Raw genomic sequence first — 16222 nt, 5'->3', positions numbered from 1 at the left:
CAGAGGTTGCAGCGAGCCGGGATCGCGCCACCGCACTTCAGCCTGGACAGCAGAGTGAGACTCCTCCTCAAAACAAAACAAAACAAAGCAAAACAAACAAACAAAATAACCCGGTACACAGGAGGTGCTCAATAATGAACGAATGAGTGGGTAATGACTTCATAGCCCAAGCTTTTAAGCCCCGTAATTCAGAAACGATCATTCTCTACTCACCACCAGCCCCAATCTGAACGCCCTATGCTTCTCCTTCCCTGCGTGTGAAGAGCTTAGCCCTGGACTTCCTGTGCTGTGTAACCCTGAAATGGCTCCTGCCCTCTCTGACAATGTAAATAATATAGTCCTAGTCCACATTAACAAGCATGTCCTACTTGCCACCCTCAGCATGAAGTGCTTTGCCTCACAACAGCTTTGGAAGGTGGGGACATTAGGGTCCTTTTTTCCAGATGACAAGTGGGAGACTCAGAGAGGGAAAGTTATTTGCCTGAGATCGCATAGCTGGTAAATGATTCAGCCAGGTATGCCTCATTCTAGAGCTTCTCCCGCTCCACTATGTATCACAGTGGGCCGACCCCTGAAAACTACATTTCCCAGGCTCCCTTTCCTAGTGGTTTCCTCCTGGGATTTGCCAATGGGAGGTAGGCCCTGATGGGATACTGGCAGGTAGCGGGGAGAAAGGGAGAAGCCAGGGTATTTCACCCTCTCTCTGCTTCTGGTATTCCCTTGGTGGTGGTTGTGTCTCCCAGGTGTGCGTGTGTGTGTTTTAATTTTTTTTTTTTTCAGACGGAGTCTCGCTCTGTCGCCCAGGCTGGAGTACAGTGGCACGATCTCGGCTCACTGCAAGCTCTGCCTGCTGGGTTCGAGCGATTCCCCTGCCTCAGCCTCCCGAGTAGCTGGGATTACAGGCGCCTGTCACCACGCCTGGCTAATTTTTATATTTTTAGTAGAGGTGGGGTTTCACTAAGTAAATCAGGCCAGTCTCGAACTCCTGACCTCAGATGATCCACCCGCCTTGGCATCCCAAAGTGCTGGGATTACAGACGTGAGCCACCACACCCAGCCATGTGTGTTTTATTTTTTTAAGACAAAGTGCCACTCTGTCACCCAGACTGGAGTGCAGTGGCATGATCACAGCTCACTGCAACCTCTGCCACCCAGACTCAAGCGATTCTCCTACCTCAGCCTCCCAAGTAGCTGGGACTACAGGCGTGTGCCACCATGCCCAGCTAATTTTTTGTTACTATTTTTTTTTTCATAGACATGTGGTTTCTCCATATTGCCTAGGCTGGTCTCAAACTCCTGGACTCAAGCGATCTGCTGCCTCAGCCTCCCAAAGTGCTCTTCTGGGTTTTTAGCTCCCACAGAGCAGCCTCTAACTCTGTGATACCAGCTCCTGCCTGGTGTCCCTAGCTGTGGATTCTGGTAACACCACTTGCTCCCTCTCCCCTTCAGGCCTAGTGGGGGAAGTGACTTCCTGCTGCTGCTCATCTCTGGTTTCCCTCCCTGTCCCCAGTTGTTCCTTCAACCCATCTCCCACCTTTGTACTAATCTCCCCATATTCAATTCCTTCTATTGAGGTACCTGGCAGGGGCTCCATTGCCTATCTGGAAACACCGGAAGTTCTAGGCTATGGCTAACTTGCTGTTAACTTTTCTGCTCTCTTCTGTCTCAGGGGCATAGGGAAGGGGCTGGGGGTCCTGCACGTGTGCGCATAACTCACTCTTCATCGTCTTCACAGCCACCTTGAGGATGGAGTCGTCCTGGTTGAGCTGGCCTTCCATCACAGCTCCAAACTCTCCTGTGGGGGGCCAGAGGGAGACATTGACCTCAGAGGGCCCGTGGGCACTGTATTTCCTATAGTTAGATGGGAGTGTGGAAGTGCAGGATCTCAGAAGTTCAGAAGGATGTGTGTATGCTGCGGGGGGACTCACCCTCTCCCAGAGTCTTCCCCAGGGCCACCTTGTGCCGGTCCACCATCACATCCCGCAGCTTCTCCTTCAGCTCTTCACTGATGCCCAGGCTGTTCACTGCATGCAAGGTTGGGGTGGACAGAGTCATGGGGCAGGGCTGACATTCAGGTGACATTCACTCACCAGTAGGGATAGACCCATTGTTGAAACACTGACATACTTCTGCACTAATTTAAAATTAGCTACTGCCCTGAGCACCCCGCCACTTCCACCCCAGCTCCTCCTCTGGACCCCCTGAACCTTCCCTCAAAGGGAACTAAAGGGGTAAAGCCTGGCCACACTCTTGCTCCAGTGGGCACCTGATGGGTCAGTGCCCTGCTATACCAGTTGTTAAAAATATTTCTTTTGCCGGGCACAGTGGCTTACGCCTGTAATCCCAGCACTTTGGGAGGCAGAGGCAGGTGGATCACTTGAGTCCAGGAGTTCAAGACCAGCCTGGGCAACATGGCGAATCTCTGTCTCTACAAAAAAATACAAAAATTAGCTGTGTGTGGTGGCACATGCCTGTAGTCCCAGCTACTGGGGAGGCTGAGGCAGGAAAATCACATGAACCCAGGAGACAGAGGTTGCAGTGAGCTGAGATCGCACCACTTCACTCCAGCCTGGGTGACAGGGCAAGACTCTGTCTCAAAAATAAAATAAAATAAAATAAAATAAAAATATTTCTTTTGCTGGACGCAGTGGCTCAAGCCTGTAATCCCAGCACTTTGGGAGGCAGAGGCCAGTAGATCACTTGAGTCCAGGAATTCAAAACCAGCCTGGGCAACATGGCAAATCCCTGTCTCTACAAAAGAATACAAAAGCTAGCCATGTGTGGTGGCATGCACCTATAGTCCCAGCTACTCAGAAGGCTGAGGTTGGAGGATCACTTGAGCCCAGGGGTGGAGGCTGCAGTGAGCTGAGCTTATGCCACTGCACCCCAGCCTGGGTGACAGAGCAAGACCCCATCTCAAACAAAATACACACACAAAAATATTTCTTTTTATTGAAGTATAATCTGCACAAATCATAAGTAAGCAACTCAGTGGATTTTCTTTTCTTTTCTTTTTTTTTTTTGAGATGGAGTTTCGTTCCTGTTGCCCAGGCTGGAGTGCAATGGTGCAATCTCGGCTCACCGCAACCTCTGTCCCCCAGGTTCAAGCGATTCTCCTGCGTCAGCCTCCCAAGTACATGCATGTGCCACTACTCCCGGCTAATTTTGTATTTTTAGTAGAGACAGGATTTCTCCATGTTGGTCAGGCTGGTCTGGAACTCCCGACCTCAGGTGATCTGCCCACCTTGGCCTCCCAAAGTGTTGGGATTACAGGCGTGAGCCACCACGCCCGGCCAACTCAGTGGATTTTCACAAATCAAACACAAATGTGTAACTAGCACTCAGGCCAAGAACAGAACATGACCTGCCCTCCTAGGGGTAGCCACTTTCTTGATTTCTGTTATAATCGATTAGTTTTGAAATGTTATAAAAATGGAATCACATAGTATATTCTCTTTTGTGTCTGGCTTCTTTCCCTCAACATGATGTCTATGAAATAGTTTTAATTTAGTTGTTGTTGGGTGTAATTGTAATTTATCCGTTTTCTTTGTTATATAATCATTCTCAAACAAATTGACATCAGGACACCTTTACATTGTTAGAATTATTAAGGACTAGAAAGAGCTTTTGTTTATGTTACATATATACCAATATTTCTGTATTCAAAAATAAAACCAGCTGGGCCCAGTGGTTCACGCTTGTAATCCCAGCAACTTGGGAGGCCAAGGAAGGAGGACCAGTTGAGGCCTGGAGTTGGAGATCAGCCTGGGCAACATAGCCAGACCCCATCTCTAAAAAAAAGAAAAAATTTTTTTTTGAAACCGAGTCTCGCTCTGTTGCCTAGGCTAGAGTGCAGTGGCATAATCTCAGCTCACTGCAACCTCCACCTCCCGGGTTCAAGTGATTCTCCTGCCTCACCCTCCTGAGCAGCTGGAATTATAGGTGTGCACCACCACATCTGGCAAATTTTTGTGTTTTTTTTTTTTTTTTTAATAGAGATGGGGTTTTGCCATGTTGCCCATACTGGTTTCAAACTCCTGGGCCTCAAAAGAAAACCTATCCGGTTTATTTATTTATTTATTTATTTTTGAGACAGAGTCTCACTCTGTTGCCCAGGCTGGAGTCCAGTGGTACAATCTCAGCTCACTGCAGCCTCCGTCTCCCGGGTTCAAGCGATTCTCTTTCCTCAGCCTCCCAAGTAGCTAGGATTATAGGCATGCACCACCACACCCAGCTAGTTTTTGTATTTTAGTAAAAATGGAGTTTCACCATGTTGCTCAGGCTGGTCTTAAACTCCTGACCTCAAGCAATTCGCCCACCTTGGCCTCCCAAAGTGGTGGGATTACAGGCATGTGCCACTGCGCCCAGCCTGATAGATTTTTAAAGCAAGAATATACAAGCACAAGGTCCATCAGCTGTCAGAGTGATCATCAGCTGTCAGATGACATCATCCCATGTCAGGGAGCCTCTGGAAAACTGCGCTGAATGCTCATGAGAGAATGAGAAAGCAAAAGGGCAAATAATGTCTTGGTAGTAGTATGAAAATAGATTTGACCTTCTGGGCCCCCTGCAAAGGTCTCTGGGACCACAGGGGACCAGGCTCACACCCTGAGAATGGCTGCTGTATGTTACTCAGTTAAATCACTGGGACATCGTTGCTTCTTCCTTCCCTTCTTAAATAAATGTCTTTCCCAGCCCTTTCCAAACATCCCCCTGGGGCTCTGGCGGCTTTCTCGCTGTGTGCTAGGAAGAGACCTAGCTAGCTCTTCCATTTTCTTTCTGGATTTCAGTTTCCCTAACTGGAAAGATGAGATTCCTTTTTTTTTTTTTTTTTTTTTTGAGACGGAGTCTTGCTCTATCACCCAGGCTGGAGTGCAGTGGCACGATCTCAGCTCACTGCAACCTCTGCCCCCCAGGTTCAAGCGATTCTCCTGCCTCAGCCTCCCAAGTAGCTGGGATTACAGATTACATCTGGCTAATTTTTGTATTTTTAGTAGAGACAGGGTCTCGCCATGTTGGCCAGGCTGGTTTCGAGCTCCTGACCTCAAGTGTCTGCCCGCCTGGGCCTCCCAAAGTGTTGGGATTACAGGCGTGAGCCACTGCGCCCAGCCGAAAGAAGAGATTTGATTGGGCCTCTGAGATCCCCTCCTTAGCTGAGACCTTGCATCCCTTTCCAGCCTTCTAATAGAGAGTCTATAGTTCTAAGATTTTATGATTTCAAAAGTATAAGGGTGTAGAGTACATGCATATAATTTTTCAGGCCAAGATAGATTCTATCTCTCTACCAATTTATAATTCCAAGAGGTAGTAGAGTGTGGCAGTTCAGAGTATAGACTTCAGGCCAGGCGAGGTGGCTTACACCTGTAATCCCAGCACTTTGGGAGGCCAAGGCAGGTGGATCACAGGATCAGGAGGTCGAGACCAGCCTGGCCAATATGGTGAAACCCTGTCTCCATTAAAAATACAAAAATTAGCCAGGCGTTGTGGCATGCACCTGTAGTCCCACCTACTTGGGAGGCTGAAGCAGAAGAATCACTTGAATCCAGGAGGCGGAGGTTGCAGTGAGCCAAGATCAAGCCACTGCACTCCATCCTGGGTGACAGAGCAAGATTCTATCAAAAAAAAAAAAAATAGTATAGACTTCAGAGCAAAAGTGCCTGGGTTCAAATTGCTATCCAATTTACAAGCTGCGTGGCCTTGGGCAAGTGACTTAACCACTCTATGCCACAGCTGCCTCATCTGTGAAGTGAAGGTGATAAGAAACCCACCTCTGGCTGGGCGTGGTGGCTCACGCCTGTTATCCCAGCACTTTGGGAGGCCAAGGCAGGTTGATCACTTGAGGCCAGGAGTTCCAAGACCAGCCTGGCCAACAAAGACAGGATTAGTAAAACCCCATCTTTACTAAAAATGCAAAAATTAGCCAGGCGTGGTGCCATGCGCTTGTAATCCCAGCTACTCGGGAGGCCGAGGCGTAAGAATTGCTTGAACCTGGGAGGTGGAGGTTGCAGTGAGCTGAGACTGTGCCACTGTGCTCCAGCCTGGGCGATAGGGTGAGACTCTGTCTCAAAAAAAAAGAAAAGAAAAGAAAAAAGAAACCCGTGTCCTTGGGTTGCTCTGAGGGTTAAACGAGGAGATACATGTAGAATGCTTAGAACAGAGCCTGCCACATAGGTAGTGCTAGGGTTGCCTGCGATTATTATCACATCATCGCCATCTAATCTCAACGTTAGTTCATCATCATCATCATTTTCTTCTTGATTGTCATTATCTTCATCATTACATCTTCTAAGATCCAATGGCTCTGAGGTTTGGTGTTTCTTTTCTTTCTTTTATTTTTTTTTTCTTTTTTGAGACAGGGTCTTGCTCTGTCACCCAGGCTGGAGTGCAGTGGTGTGATCACGGCTTACTGCAGCCTCGACCTCCCTGGGCTCAGGTGGTCCTCCTACCTCAGCCTCCCGAGTAGCAGGGAGTACAAGGGAGTTCAGGGGCATGCCACCATACCTGGCTAATTTTTTTTTTTTTGGTAGAGACAAGGTTTCGCCATGCTGCCCAGGCTGGTCTCGAACTGCTGGGCTCAAGTGATCCTCCCACCTCGGCCCCCCAAAGCGCTAGGATTACAGGCATGAGCCACCACACCCAGCCTTGGTGTTTCTTTTTCTTTTTTTTTTTTTTTTGCTATAATCTGAGAATGTTCCGAATTTAGTAGATTGGGGATGTGTTTGTGTTCCCAAGTTAATTGCTTTTTTTTTATTATTATACTTTAGGTTTTAGGGTACATATGCACAATGTGCAGGTTTGTTACATATGTATCCATGTGCCGTGTTGGTTTGCTGCACCCATTAACTCGTCATTTAGCATTAGGTATATTTCCTAATGCTGTCCCTCCCCCCTTCCCCCCCAGCCTTGGTGTTTCTAAGGTTTACTGTGTCTAAGTTCTATTCCTTGAAAGTTCTTTGTGGTTCCACAAATCTGTTATTTCTAGGGTCTGTGGTTCTGACATTCTAGTATCCCAAGGCCTTCAGAAACTTTTGGCTCACGCATCTACAGAAGCCCAGCAGGCCAGATTCTCTACAGCCTTTAGATCCAGGCCAGGGCAGTGGGTCATAGGGTTCACTTACAGGTAGCTTCAGTGGTCCGACGACTGTAGGACTTGCGCACACGGTACCTGACTACCAGTTCACCTCTTTCCACTGTTGGTTCAAACACTTCTCTGGGGGGGAGGGGGAGTAGGTGAGGGCAGGGAAAAACCATGTGGAACCCCCTACTCAACCAGCAAGCACCATCTCAGCCTCAAGCCCTGCCTGCCCTCTCTGCTAGCATTAGCATCTGCCTGCCCTCTCTGCCCATGTCTTGGGCAGCTACCTTCTGCCTTCCATTCATTCCACACACCCCCTGGCCCTCATTCTTTTTTTTGAAAACAGGGTCTCACTCTGTCACCCAGGCTGCAGTGCAGTGGTGCGATCTCAGCTCACTGTAGCCTCCATCTCCCGGGTTCAAGTGATTATCGTGCCTCAGCCTCCCAAGTAGCTGGGACCACAGGCGTGTGCCACCACTTCCCGCGAATTTTTGCATTTTTCAGTAGAGACAGGGTTTCGCCATGTTGGCCAGGCTGGTCTCAAACTCCTGACCTCAAGTGATCCACCTGCTTTAGCCTCCCAAAGTGCTGGGATTACAGGCGTGAGCCACCGCGCCTGGCTTCCCTTGCCCTCATTCCGATTCTTAGTCATCACTCCTCCTGCACCAGCCTCCTCACTGGCCTCCCTGCCTCCAGCCTCTCCATCCCAGGCCACACAGCCTCCCCATGTGGTTCCAACTCACCCATAACGGGTCTCCTTCTTTCGCCGGTGGACAAGGAAGAGAGCCAAGATGAGGACACAGGCAGCGGCCACGACTGCTCCTAGCAGTACATACCACCAGGGCCACGAGAAGGCAGGAGCTGAAGGTTCCTTCACTATCAGGGGGTATGAGGAACAGGTCATGGATGAGGCCTTGGATCCAGCTCTCTGGGACCCAAAGGGGTGATGTGGGAGGAAGGCAGAAGCCCTCGGCAAAGATGTGCACATACTTGACGAGGTGTGTGATGGATGCATTCACATATCTGAATAGGCTGGGCTGGACAGGGCATGCAATGGATGTGATACAAGTGCATGTTAAAGCAGAAGTGTGTGAAAGTTGTAGGATGGGTGAGTTAAGAGTGGGATGGAGGCCAGATGTGGTGGCTCATGCCTGTTATCCCAGCACTTTGGGAGGCCAAGGCAGGCGGGTTACTTGAGGCAAGGAGTTCAAGACCAGCCTGGCCGACATGGTGAACCCCTGTCTCTACTTAAAAAAATATATATACAAAAATTAGCTGGGGTGGTGGTGCACACCTGTAATCCCAGCTACTCGGAAGCTGAGGCAGGAGAATCGCTTGAATCTGGGAGGTGGAGGTTGCAGTGAGCCGAGATTGGGCCACTGCACTCCATCCTGGGTGACAGAGCAAGACTCCATCTCAAAAAAAAAAAAAAAAAAAGAGAGTGCTAGGATAGCTCAGGTGGTAGAGCATCAGACTTTTAACCTGAGGGTCCAAGGTTCAAGTCCCTGTTTGGGCATTTGTAGTTTTCCTTACTTTAAGCTACCAAATATTATGCCACCGAGATCCAAAAAAACAGAAGAGTGGAATGGATATTTGAGGAGTGTGCAGTGAGTGTGGAATGGGAGGGAGAAATGTGTGGAACGGGTTATGAGTGTGCCAGGAGGGCTGGATGAACATGAGATGGGTGTGGAGAAATCTCAAGTAGCATAGGTTAGTGTGAGAAATGTGATGATTGTGCAAGGAGGGTGGACTAGAGTGTAGATAAACAGGTGAGTGGGGAAGAAGATCCTTGCAGTGTAGGATGGTGCATGAAGCGTGCGCAAGGAGGGCAAGGCTTGTGGACAAAGGACTAAGGAATACCTTTTGAGGAGAATGCAATGACTACAAAAGGGTTTTCTTTGTCTCTTTTTTTGTTTGTTTGTTTGTTTTTGTGAGACAGGGTCTCACTCTTTCACCCAGACTGGAGTGCAGTGGCCCGGTCGCAGCTCATTGCAACCTCTGCCTCCCAGTTTCAAGCAAATCTCCTGCCTCAGCTTCTAAGTAGCTGGGATTACAGATGTGCACCACCATGCCCGGCTAATTTTTGTATTCTTTTTTTGGTAGAGACAGGGTTTCACGATGTCTCCTGAGTAGCTGGGACTGCAGGTCTGTGCCACCTGGCTAATTTTTTTTTCTTTTCTTTTCTTTTTTTTTTTTTTTTTTTGAGGCAGAGTCTTGCTCTCTTGCCCAGGCTGGAGTATAGTGGCATGATCTTGGCTCACTGTAACCTCCGCCTCCCAGGTTCAAGCAATTCTTGTGCCTCAGCCTCCCGAGTAGCTGGGATTACAGGCTCGCACCACCATGCCCAGCTAATTTTTGTATTTTTAGTAGAGATGGGTTTTTGCCATGTTGGCCAGGCTGGTCTTGAACTCCTGACTTCAGGTGATCCACCTGTCTCAGGCCTCCCAAAGTGCTGGGATTACAGGCGTGAGCCATTGCATCCGGCCACAAGGGTTTCCATAAAGCAAGGAATGAGGGTGAAATAAATATCCAAAGGGGCACGGTAAGCATATACAGGGTTGGATGGCTGCTGGAAAAGTTGGGTGTGTGTGAAGTGGGAAGAGTATTCATGAGGTCTTAGATACAAGGAGTGAGCAAGGAATTTTAAGGATGTAATTGCAGTATGAGAGAAGTGTGCAGTGAGCATGCAAAAGATGTGAGAAGGGCAGATGAGGAGTATGGGGTGCACAGAAAGGGGATGTAAAGTGGGCAGGGGTGGAATGGAGTGTGTAAGAAATAAAGATCATTGTGTGCTGAGTGTGCAAGGGGTTCAGGGTGAGTGTGCAGAGTGAGATGGGTTGGTGAGGGAATGATGTCTGTGGAGTGTGGGGTAAGCATGCAAGGAGAATCGGGTGTGGGAAAGCTGTGGACAGTGTTTTTCAGTGTTTGCAATGTGGAAGGTATGGTAAGTTCGTATAAGGTGTGCAGAGTTTGTGAATGAGAAGTGTGGTTGTGCAATGGGCCTTGGGAGTCATGTGGGAGGAATGGATTATAATGGGATGTATGTGAAAGGAGGGTGGAATGAGCGTGGAAAGGGTATGTGAAGAAAAAGAGGAGTATTGAAGGCTAGTGGGTTGAGTTACAAGAGTGGGCCTTAATAGTGCCCAGAGGGGACAATGGGTGTAGGAGGAATGTTTGAGAATTGTTAGAGGAATGTTTGAGAATTGTTAGAGAAATATTTGAGAGGGATGGATGTAAGGAGGATACCTCATTCATCCATCCATCCACCTTTCTACCTATCCATTCATCCATTCATCCACTCACAAATCCATCCACCTGTCCATCCATCCATTTATCCAACCATCCATCCATCCATGCATCCATCCATCCATCCATCTACCCATCCATGTATCCACTCACCACTCAGTCATCTTTTGTTCATCCACCTATCCACCCGTCTATTAATCCATTGACCCACCCACCCATCCACCCTCCATATATCCAACCATCCATCCATCCACCCTCCATATATCCACCCATCCATCCATCCACCCATCCATCTACCCATCCATTTATCCACTCACCATCCAGTCATTTATCTGTTCACCCACCTAACCACCCTCTATTCATGCATTGACCCACCCACCCATCCACCCTCCATATATCCACCCATCCATCCATCCACCCATCCATCTACCCATCCATTTATCCACTGGCCATCCAGTCATTTATCTGTTCACCTGCCTATCCACCCCCTATTCATCCATTGACCCACCCACCCATCCACCCTCCATATATCTATCCATCCATTCATCCATCCATCCATCCATCCATCCATCCATTTGTTCACCCATCCACCCACCCATCTGTCATTGCCTGAATACCTACAATGTGCTATGCTAGGCCATTATAGGCACCTCCATCAAGGACCACACGAACTCAAGAAGTAGGTTAGAGTGATGAGTTCAAGAAACATGAAAGGGATGTGCAATGAGTATATATGGTGACAGCGCCCCCACTAGGTGTTGAGGGTAGGGAGGGAGGAAACGGGGTGTGGAAGCCCTTACCCAGCTGGTGGACTGGCTGTGCTTGCCCTGTGAGAAGAAAGGACAGAGAGGAGACGTGCTCAGAGAGGACAAGACTGGCATGGCACAGGTAAGGGAGTGAGGGGTTGGCATGGGTAAGGGAGTGAGGGTGTGGCACGGGTAAGGGAGTGAGGGTGTGGCACGGGTAAAGGAGTGAGGCCATGGCACAGGTAAGGGAGTGAGGGGTTGGCACGGGTAAGGGAGTGAGGGCGGCTCTCAGTAAGGCTCAGGGTAGGAACACGGCCTAAGTTGCGGTAACACTGAAAGGTACAAGGAGTAAGTCAGGGCTGTCAGGGAGAGACACGGTTGAAGCAGGTTGGGCATGGCTTTGGACTTACCTGGGCGCCAGGCCTCCAGGGGTACTGGGAGGCTCCAGGGTCCATCCCCAGCAGCAGTGTAGGCTGCCACGCACACTGTCAGATTGGACACAGACCCGTCCCCCTGCAGCTCCAGGGTCACCTCTTGCCTTAGCCCTATGTCCATTAGCACCTAGGAGGTCCAGAAGTGGCATCAGGGTAGAACCTCACCCCCCAGCTGTTAAGCCTTCACTCTCGGGCTCGACACCCCATCTCTTTCTCAAAGCCCTCTCCCCATCCTCCAGCTCCTCATCCTTCCTCGTCCTCCCCTTCATCTCTCATCCTCATCCTTTAACCTGTATCCCTCCACCCCCTTCTAGCTTCTCTTTCCATCCTCTCTCCCTACGTCAGGGTATTGCTAGCCCTGATAGAAGTGCCTTTGTGCAAATCAGGAAAAGGTACCCCTTCCCCAAGGTGCTATACAACTATCTGCTGAAAAATCGTTATAGTGAATATGAGTCTGCTGAAATGCTTTTGCAGTGGTTGAAAAACAGCCATTCCCCATGGCCTCCCTTAGACCCCCTTATTCTCCCCAGAATGCGAATGTGAACCTTCCCTGAATGTGCCCCCTAGGGATAGAGCAATTGTGTACTACCCAACCTTCACAACCATCCATGTCTGCCCTGATATCTTCTCCTCCCTCCTTCCCAAGCCACTCCACTCCAATCCCACCAGCAGCACCCACCTCTGGGGTGTCCTGGCCTTGATACGCCAGCCGGTACCCTAACAGGGTACCCTGCAGGGGCGCCCGGGGCTCCTGCCAATGCACGAAGGCCTGGCTCCCATTCCGCGTGGCACTAATGTTCTCAGGGGGGCCCAGGGGCACTGGAGGACAGGGAAGAGGGGAAGCTGGCACCCCCACCTCTTCCTGACCCCCTCCCCTGTTCCCAGGAAGTGGGTGCAGGGTGCCAAGGGCACACACGTGGGCAACTCGTGCAGGCCTCCTATGAGCGGAAGCACAGGGGAAAGAAGGGCTGGGAGAGAGGCCAGAGGGCAGTGCTACTGAGGGGTCAGAGACTGGATGGGAAGGAGATTGAGGCCATGAGGGGTAAAGGAGTGAAAGGGGACAATGGGGGTGGCACTGATGTAAGCAAGGTCCAGTGGGGCAGTGGTGACATGTCCCTCCCCAGCCCTTCTTACCTCCCTCTGGCGTCTCCACAGGAAGCCAGTGGGTCCAGGATGAGGGGCCCTGGCTGCTGGTGCATGCCACGCGGATGTGATAAGGGGTGTGAGGATGGAGGCTGCCCAGCCGAAGCTGATGGGGGGGCACGGATGCTTGCAAGGTGAGGGGCTCCTCTGGCGGGTCTGGTTCTCCCGCCTGGATGCCCATCCCATTGTCTGACAGCACAGCCTGAGGAGAGGCAAGGGTGTGAGGACAGGACAACCAAGCAATCACACGAGATGGTCACACAGCTCCCAGTGGTGGTGGTCTGGTGTGACTACACAACTTTGCACGGGTGTGTGTGTGTTGCAGTGCCTTGCTAGGATAACACGGGCACCTGGATTTGCAAAGCAAGGAGATCATTTGGCTGTATACAATGTGGTTCTGTCACCACTTCCAAAAGCCACCTCTGGCAAGACTCTTCCCTCTCTGAGCCTCAGTTTTTTCCTTGGGCACATGGGGCCTTAGAGGATCAAATGCCTTACAGGATTGTTTAAAGATTAAGTGTAGTTATGCCCAAAGGATGCCACAGTGCATGGCGGGTGGTCAGCACCGATAATAATAGTGTGATGACAATAATAATGCAAATAAACTGGGCACGGTGGCTCCCGCCTGTAATCCCAGCACTTTGGGAGGCCGAAGTGGGCAATCACTTGAGGTTAGGAGTTCGAGACCAGCCTGGCCAACATGGTGAAACCCTATCTCTTCCAAAGATATAAAAAATTAGCCGGGTGTGGTGGCGCTTGCCTGTAATCCCAGCTACTCGGGAGGCTGAGATAGGAGAAACACTTGAACCTGGGAGGCAGAGGTTACAGTGAGCTAAGATCACACCACTGCACTCCAGCCTGGGTAACAGAGCAAGACTCTGTCTCAAATAATAATAATAATAATAATAATAAATAGCACAATACTGTGAGACCCCATTTATATGACATTATACTACAGGCAAAAGCAATGTTCTAGAAGCAGAAGGGTGGCCATCTCTGGGGCCTGAGGGAGTCTTCTTGGGGACTGGAAGGGTCTGTGTCTTGATCTGGATGGTGGTTACATGGCGAATATGTGTGTTAAACAATCTCAAAGGTGTCCAATCTTTTGACTTTCTTGGACCGTAGTGGAAGAAGAATTGTCTTGGGCCACACATAAAATACGCTAACACTAATGACAGCTGATGAGTTAAAACAAAATCACAAACAAATCTCATAATGTTTTAAGAAAGTTTACGAACTTGTGTTGGGCCGCATTCAAAGCCATCCTGGGCCACATGTGTTAGACGAGCTTGATCTAGAGGTACACTGAAGATTATGCATGTGGTATGTCTCATTTCTTTTCCTTTTTCTTTTTTCTTTTTTTCTTTTTTTTTGGAGACGGAGTCTTGCTCTGTCGCCCAGGCTAGAGTGCAGTGGTGAGATCTTAGCTCACTGCAACCTCCGTCTCCTAGGTTCAAGCAATTCTCCTGCCTCAGCCTCCCAAGTAGCGGGGACTACGCACACCACCACGCCCGATTAATTGCTGTATTTTCAGTAGAGACAGAGTTTCACCATGTTAGTCAGGCTGGTCTCAAACTCTTGACCTCAGGCAATCCGCCCGCCTCAGCCTCTCAAAGTGCTGGGATTATAGGCATGAGCCACCGTACCCGGCCTGTCACTTATTATTTTATGTGTGTTTCCTGGCAACAAGTGTCAAGCTCTGCATAGCGGCACTTGTCCCCATACCTATTCCGCCACAGGAATGGCACACTCAGGGTGGAGGGGGCCACCGCTGGTGTACACATCTGTATAGCCCTGCCACATGGAGCCACAAAACCCCCATAGCCACACAACTCACAGCCATGCACCTCAGGAATGCTGCAGCCAAGGGCTTCCCCTTCACCCTGGAGACCCCAGCCATACAGCCACACAGTATGTCAGGAAGGAGTTTACTGCCACAGGGTGTGGGCTCTAAAGCCAGATTCCTTGGATCTAAGTCCTGCATTGGATGCTGTTTGCTGTGTGACCTAGAGTGAGTGTCTTAACTTCTCTGAGTCTCAGTTTCCATCTCTGGAAAATGGACATCACAGTTCTTACTTGTCAGGGTGTAAGGTTTAATGACATGATGCATATAAACTGCTTTGCATGTTATAATTATCAACAGCTAACATTTGTTTTCTTTCTTTTTTTTTTTTTTTTTTTTTTTTTGGCAGGGTCTCACTCTGTCACACAAGCTGGAGTGCAGTGGTGCAATGACAGCCCCACCTAATTTTTTCATTATTTGGAGAGATGGGCTTTCACCATGTTGGCCAGGCAGGTCTCAAACTCCTGGGCTCAAGCGATCCACCTGCCTCGGCCTCCCAAAGGTCTAGTATTACAGGTGTGAGCCATGGCACCCGGCCTAGCAAACATTTCTTGAGTGCCAAATATGTACCAAGCTCCCTGTCAAGCACATTACTGGATGAACTCATTGACTTCGCACTACCACCCTATGGGGTCAATTTCTTTTCTTATCCCCATTTTACAGACAAGGAAGCCAAGGCCCAGAGACGTTCAGCAACTTGCCCAAAGTCACACAGCCCCCATGGCGGGAGACGACACCACCATGAGACCTGGGGAGAAGTGGGGGCAGATGGTGGGTACGAGGAGCGGGTGAGGCTGTCATCATGCCTGCTCTCTGACCCGCAGTGACAGACAGGAAGAGGAACCTCTACCAGGACAGAGGGGAGATGGGTACAGACAGTTGGTCTCCCCATGCCTGCTCCCACTTCTCTTTTCCCTGGGACGGCTGTGACCCTCCCACTGGAACTCTTCGGCCCCAGCCCATGTGCAGCAGGAAGTGAGACCTGGAGAGGGAAGAGGACACACTTCTGCTTTCCTGGGGACACTTGGTGGATGTGGGTAGGAGTGCAGCTCATGCCTGACCTGGCATTTGAGGTCTCCCAAATCCGGCTGGCCTCTGGGATTGAATCTCAGCTTCGGCTTTCTAGCCCCGGGGAGGGGAGGAGGATGGGAGGAACAGAGGCCCAGAGAAGGGGCCCCTCTCTGGGCCTCAGTTTCTCACCTTGAAAACGGGAAGATTAATAGCCACTATTTTTTTTTTTTTCTTTCTGAGACAGAGTCTCACTCTGTCACCCAGGCTGGAGAGCAGAGGTTCAATCATGCCTCACTGCAGCCTTGACTGCCAGGCTAAGGTGACTGTCCCACTTCAGCCTCCCGAGTAGCTGGGACTACAGGTGCCTGCCACCACACTCAGCTAATTTTTTTGAATTTTTTGTACAGACCTGCCTCAGCCCCCCAAAGTGCTGGGATTGCAGGTGTGACCTATCATGCCCAGCCAATAGCCACTATGTTCTAGGTTTAAAATGCCAAGGAGATGGGGTTGTGCTCAGGGCATGCACGTATAAGACAATTCCTGTTTAATCAAGCACTGACTCTAAACATTTTCTCAGGGCCCGGCACGGTGGCTCACGCCTGTAATCCCAGCACTTTGGGAGGCCGAGGTGGGCATATCACTTGAGATCAAGAGTTCAAGACCAGCCTGACCAACATGGCGAAACCCTGTCTCTACTGAAAATACAAAAATTAGCTGGGCGTGG

General features: G+C 49.9%; 1 protein-coding gene across 1 annotated transcript in view; it reads right to left on the bottom strand.

Annotated features, from left to right (window-relative positions):
* Positions 1–16222, bottom strand: part of AXL (AXL receptor tyrosine kinase) — a 41951-nt gene that overhangs the window by 11893 nt on the left and 13836 nt on the right. The window contains exons 7-14 of the mRNA XM_030795733.1: positions 12636–12846; positions 12181–12320; positions 11478–11628; positions 11122–11148; positions 7819–7951; positions 7119–7210; positions 1929–2024; positions 1718–1795 (exon numbers count right to left, since the gene is read on the bottom strand). Coding sequence (XP_030651593.1) covers positions 1718–1795; positions 1929–2024; positions 7119–7210; positions 7819–7951; positions 11122–11148; positions 11478–11628; positions 12181–12320; positions 12636–12846 — 928 coding nt within the window. The remainder of the gene's footprint in view (positions 1–1717; positions 1796–1928; positions 2025–7118; positions 7211–7818; positions 7952–11121; positions 11149–11477; positions 11629–12180; positions 12321–12635; positions 12847–16222) is intronic.

Source organism: Nomascus leucogenys, chromosome 17 (assembly GCF_006542625.1).
Source record: "Nomascus leucogenys isolate Asia chromosome 17, Asia_NLE_v1, whole genome shotgun sequence".
In the NCBI taxonomy this organism is placed as follows: domain Eukaryota; kingdom Metazoa; phylum Chordata; class Mammalia; order Primates; family Hylobatidae; genus Nomascus; species Nomascus leucogenys.
Note: the sequence above shows the minus strand (reverse complement) of the source record. Positions and strands in the feature narration are given on the sequence as shown.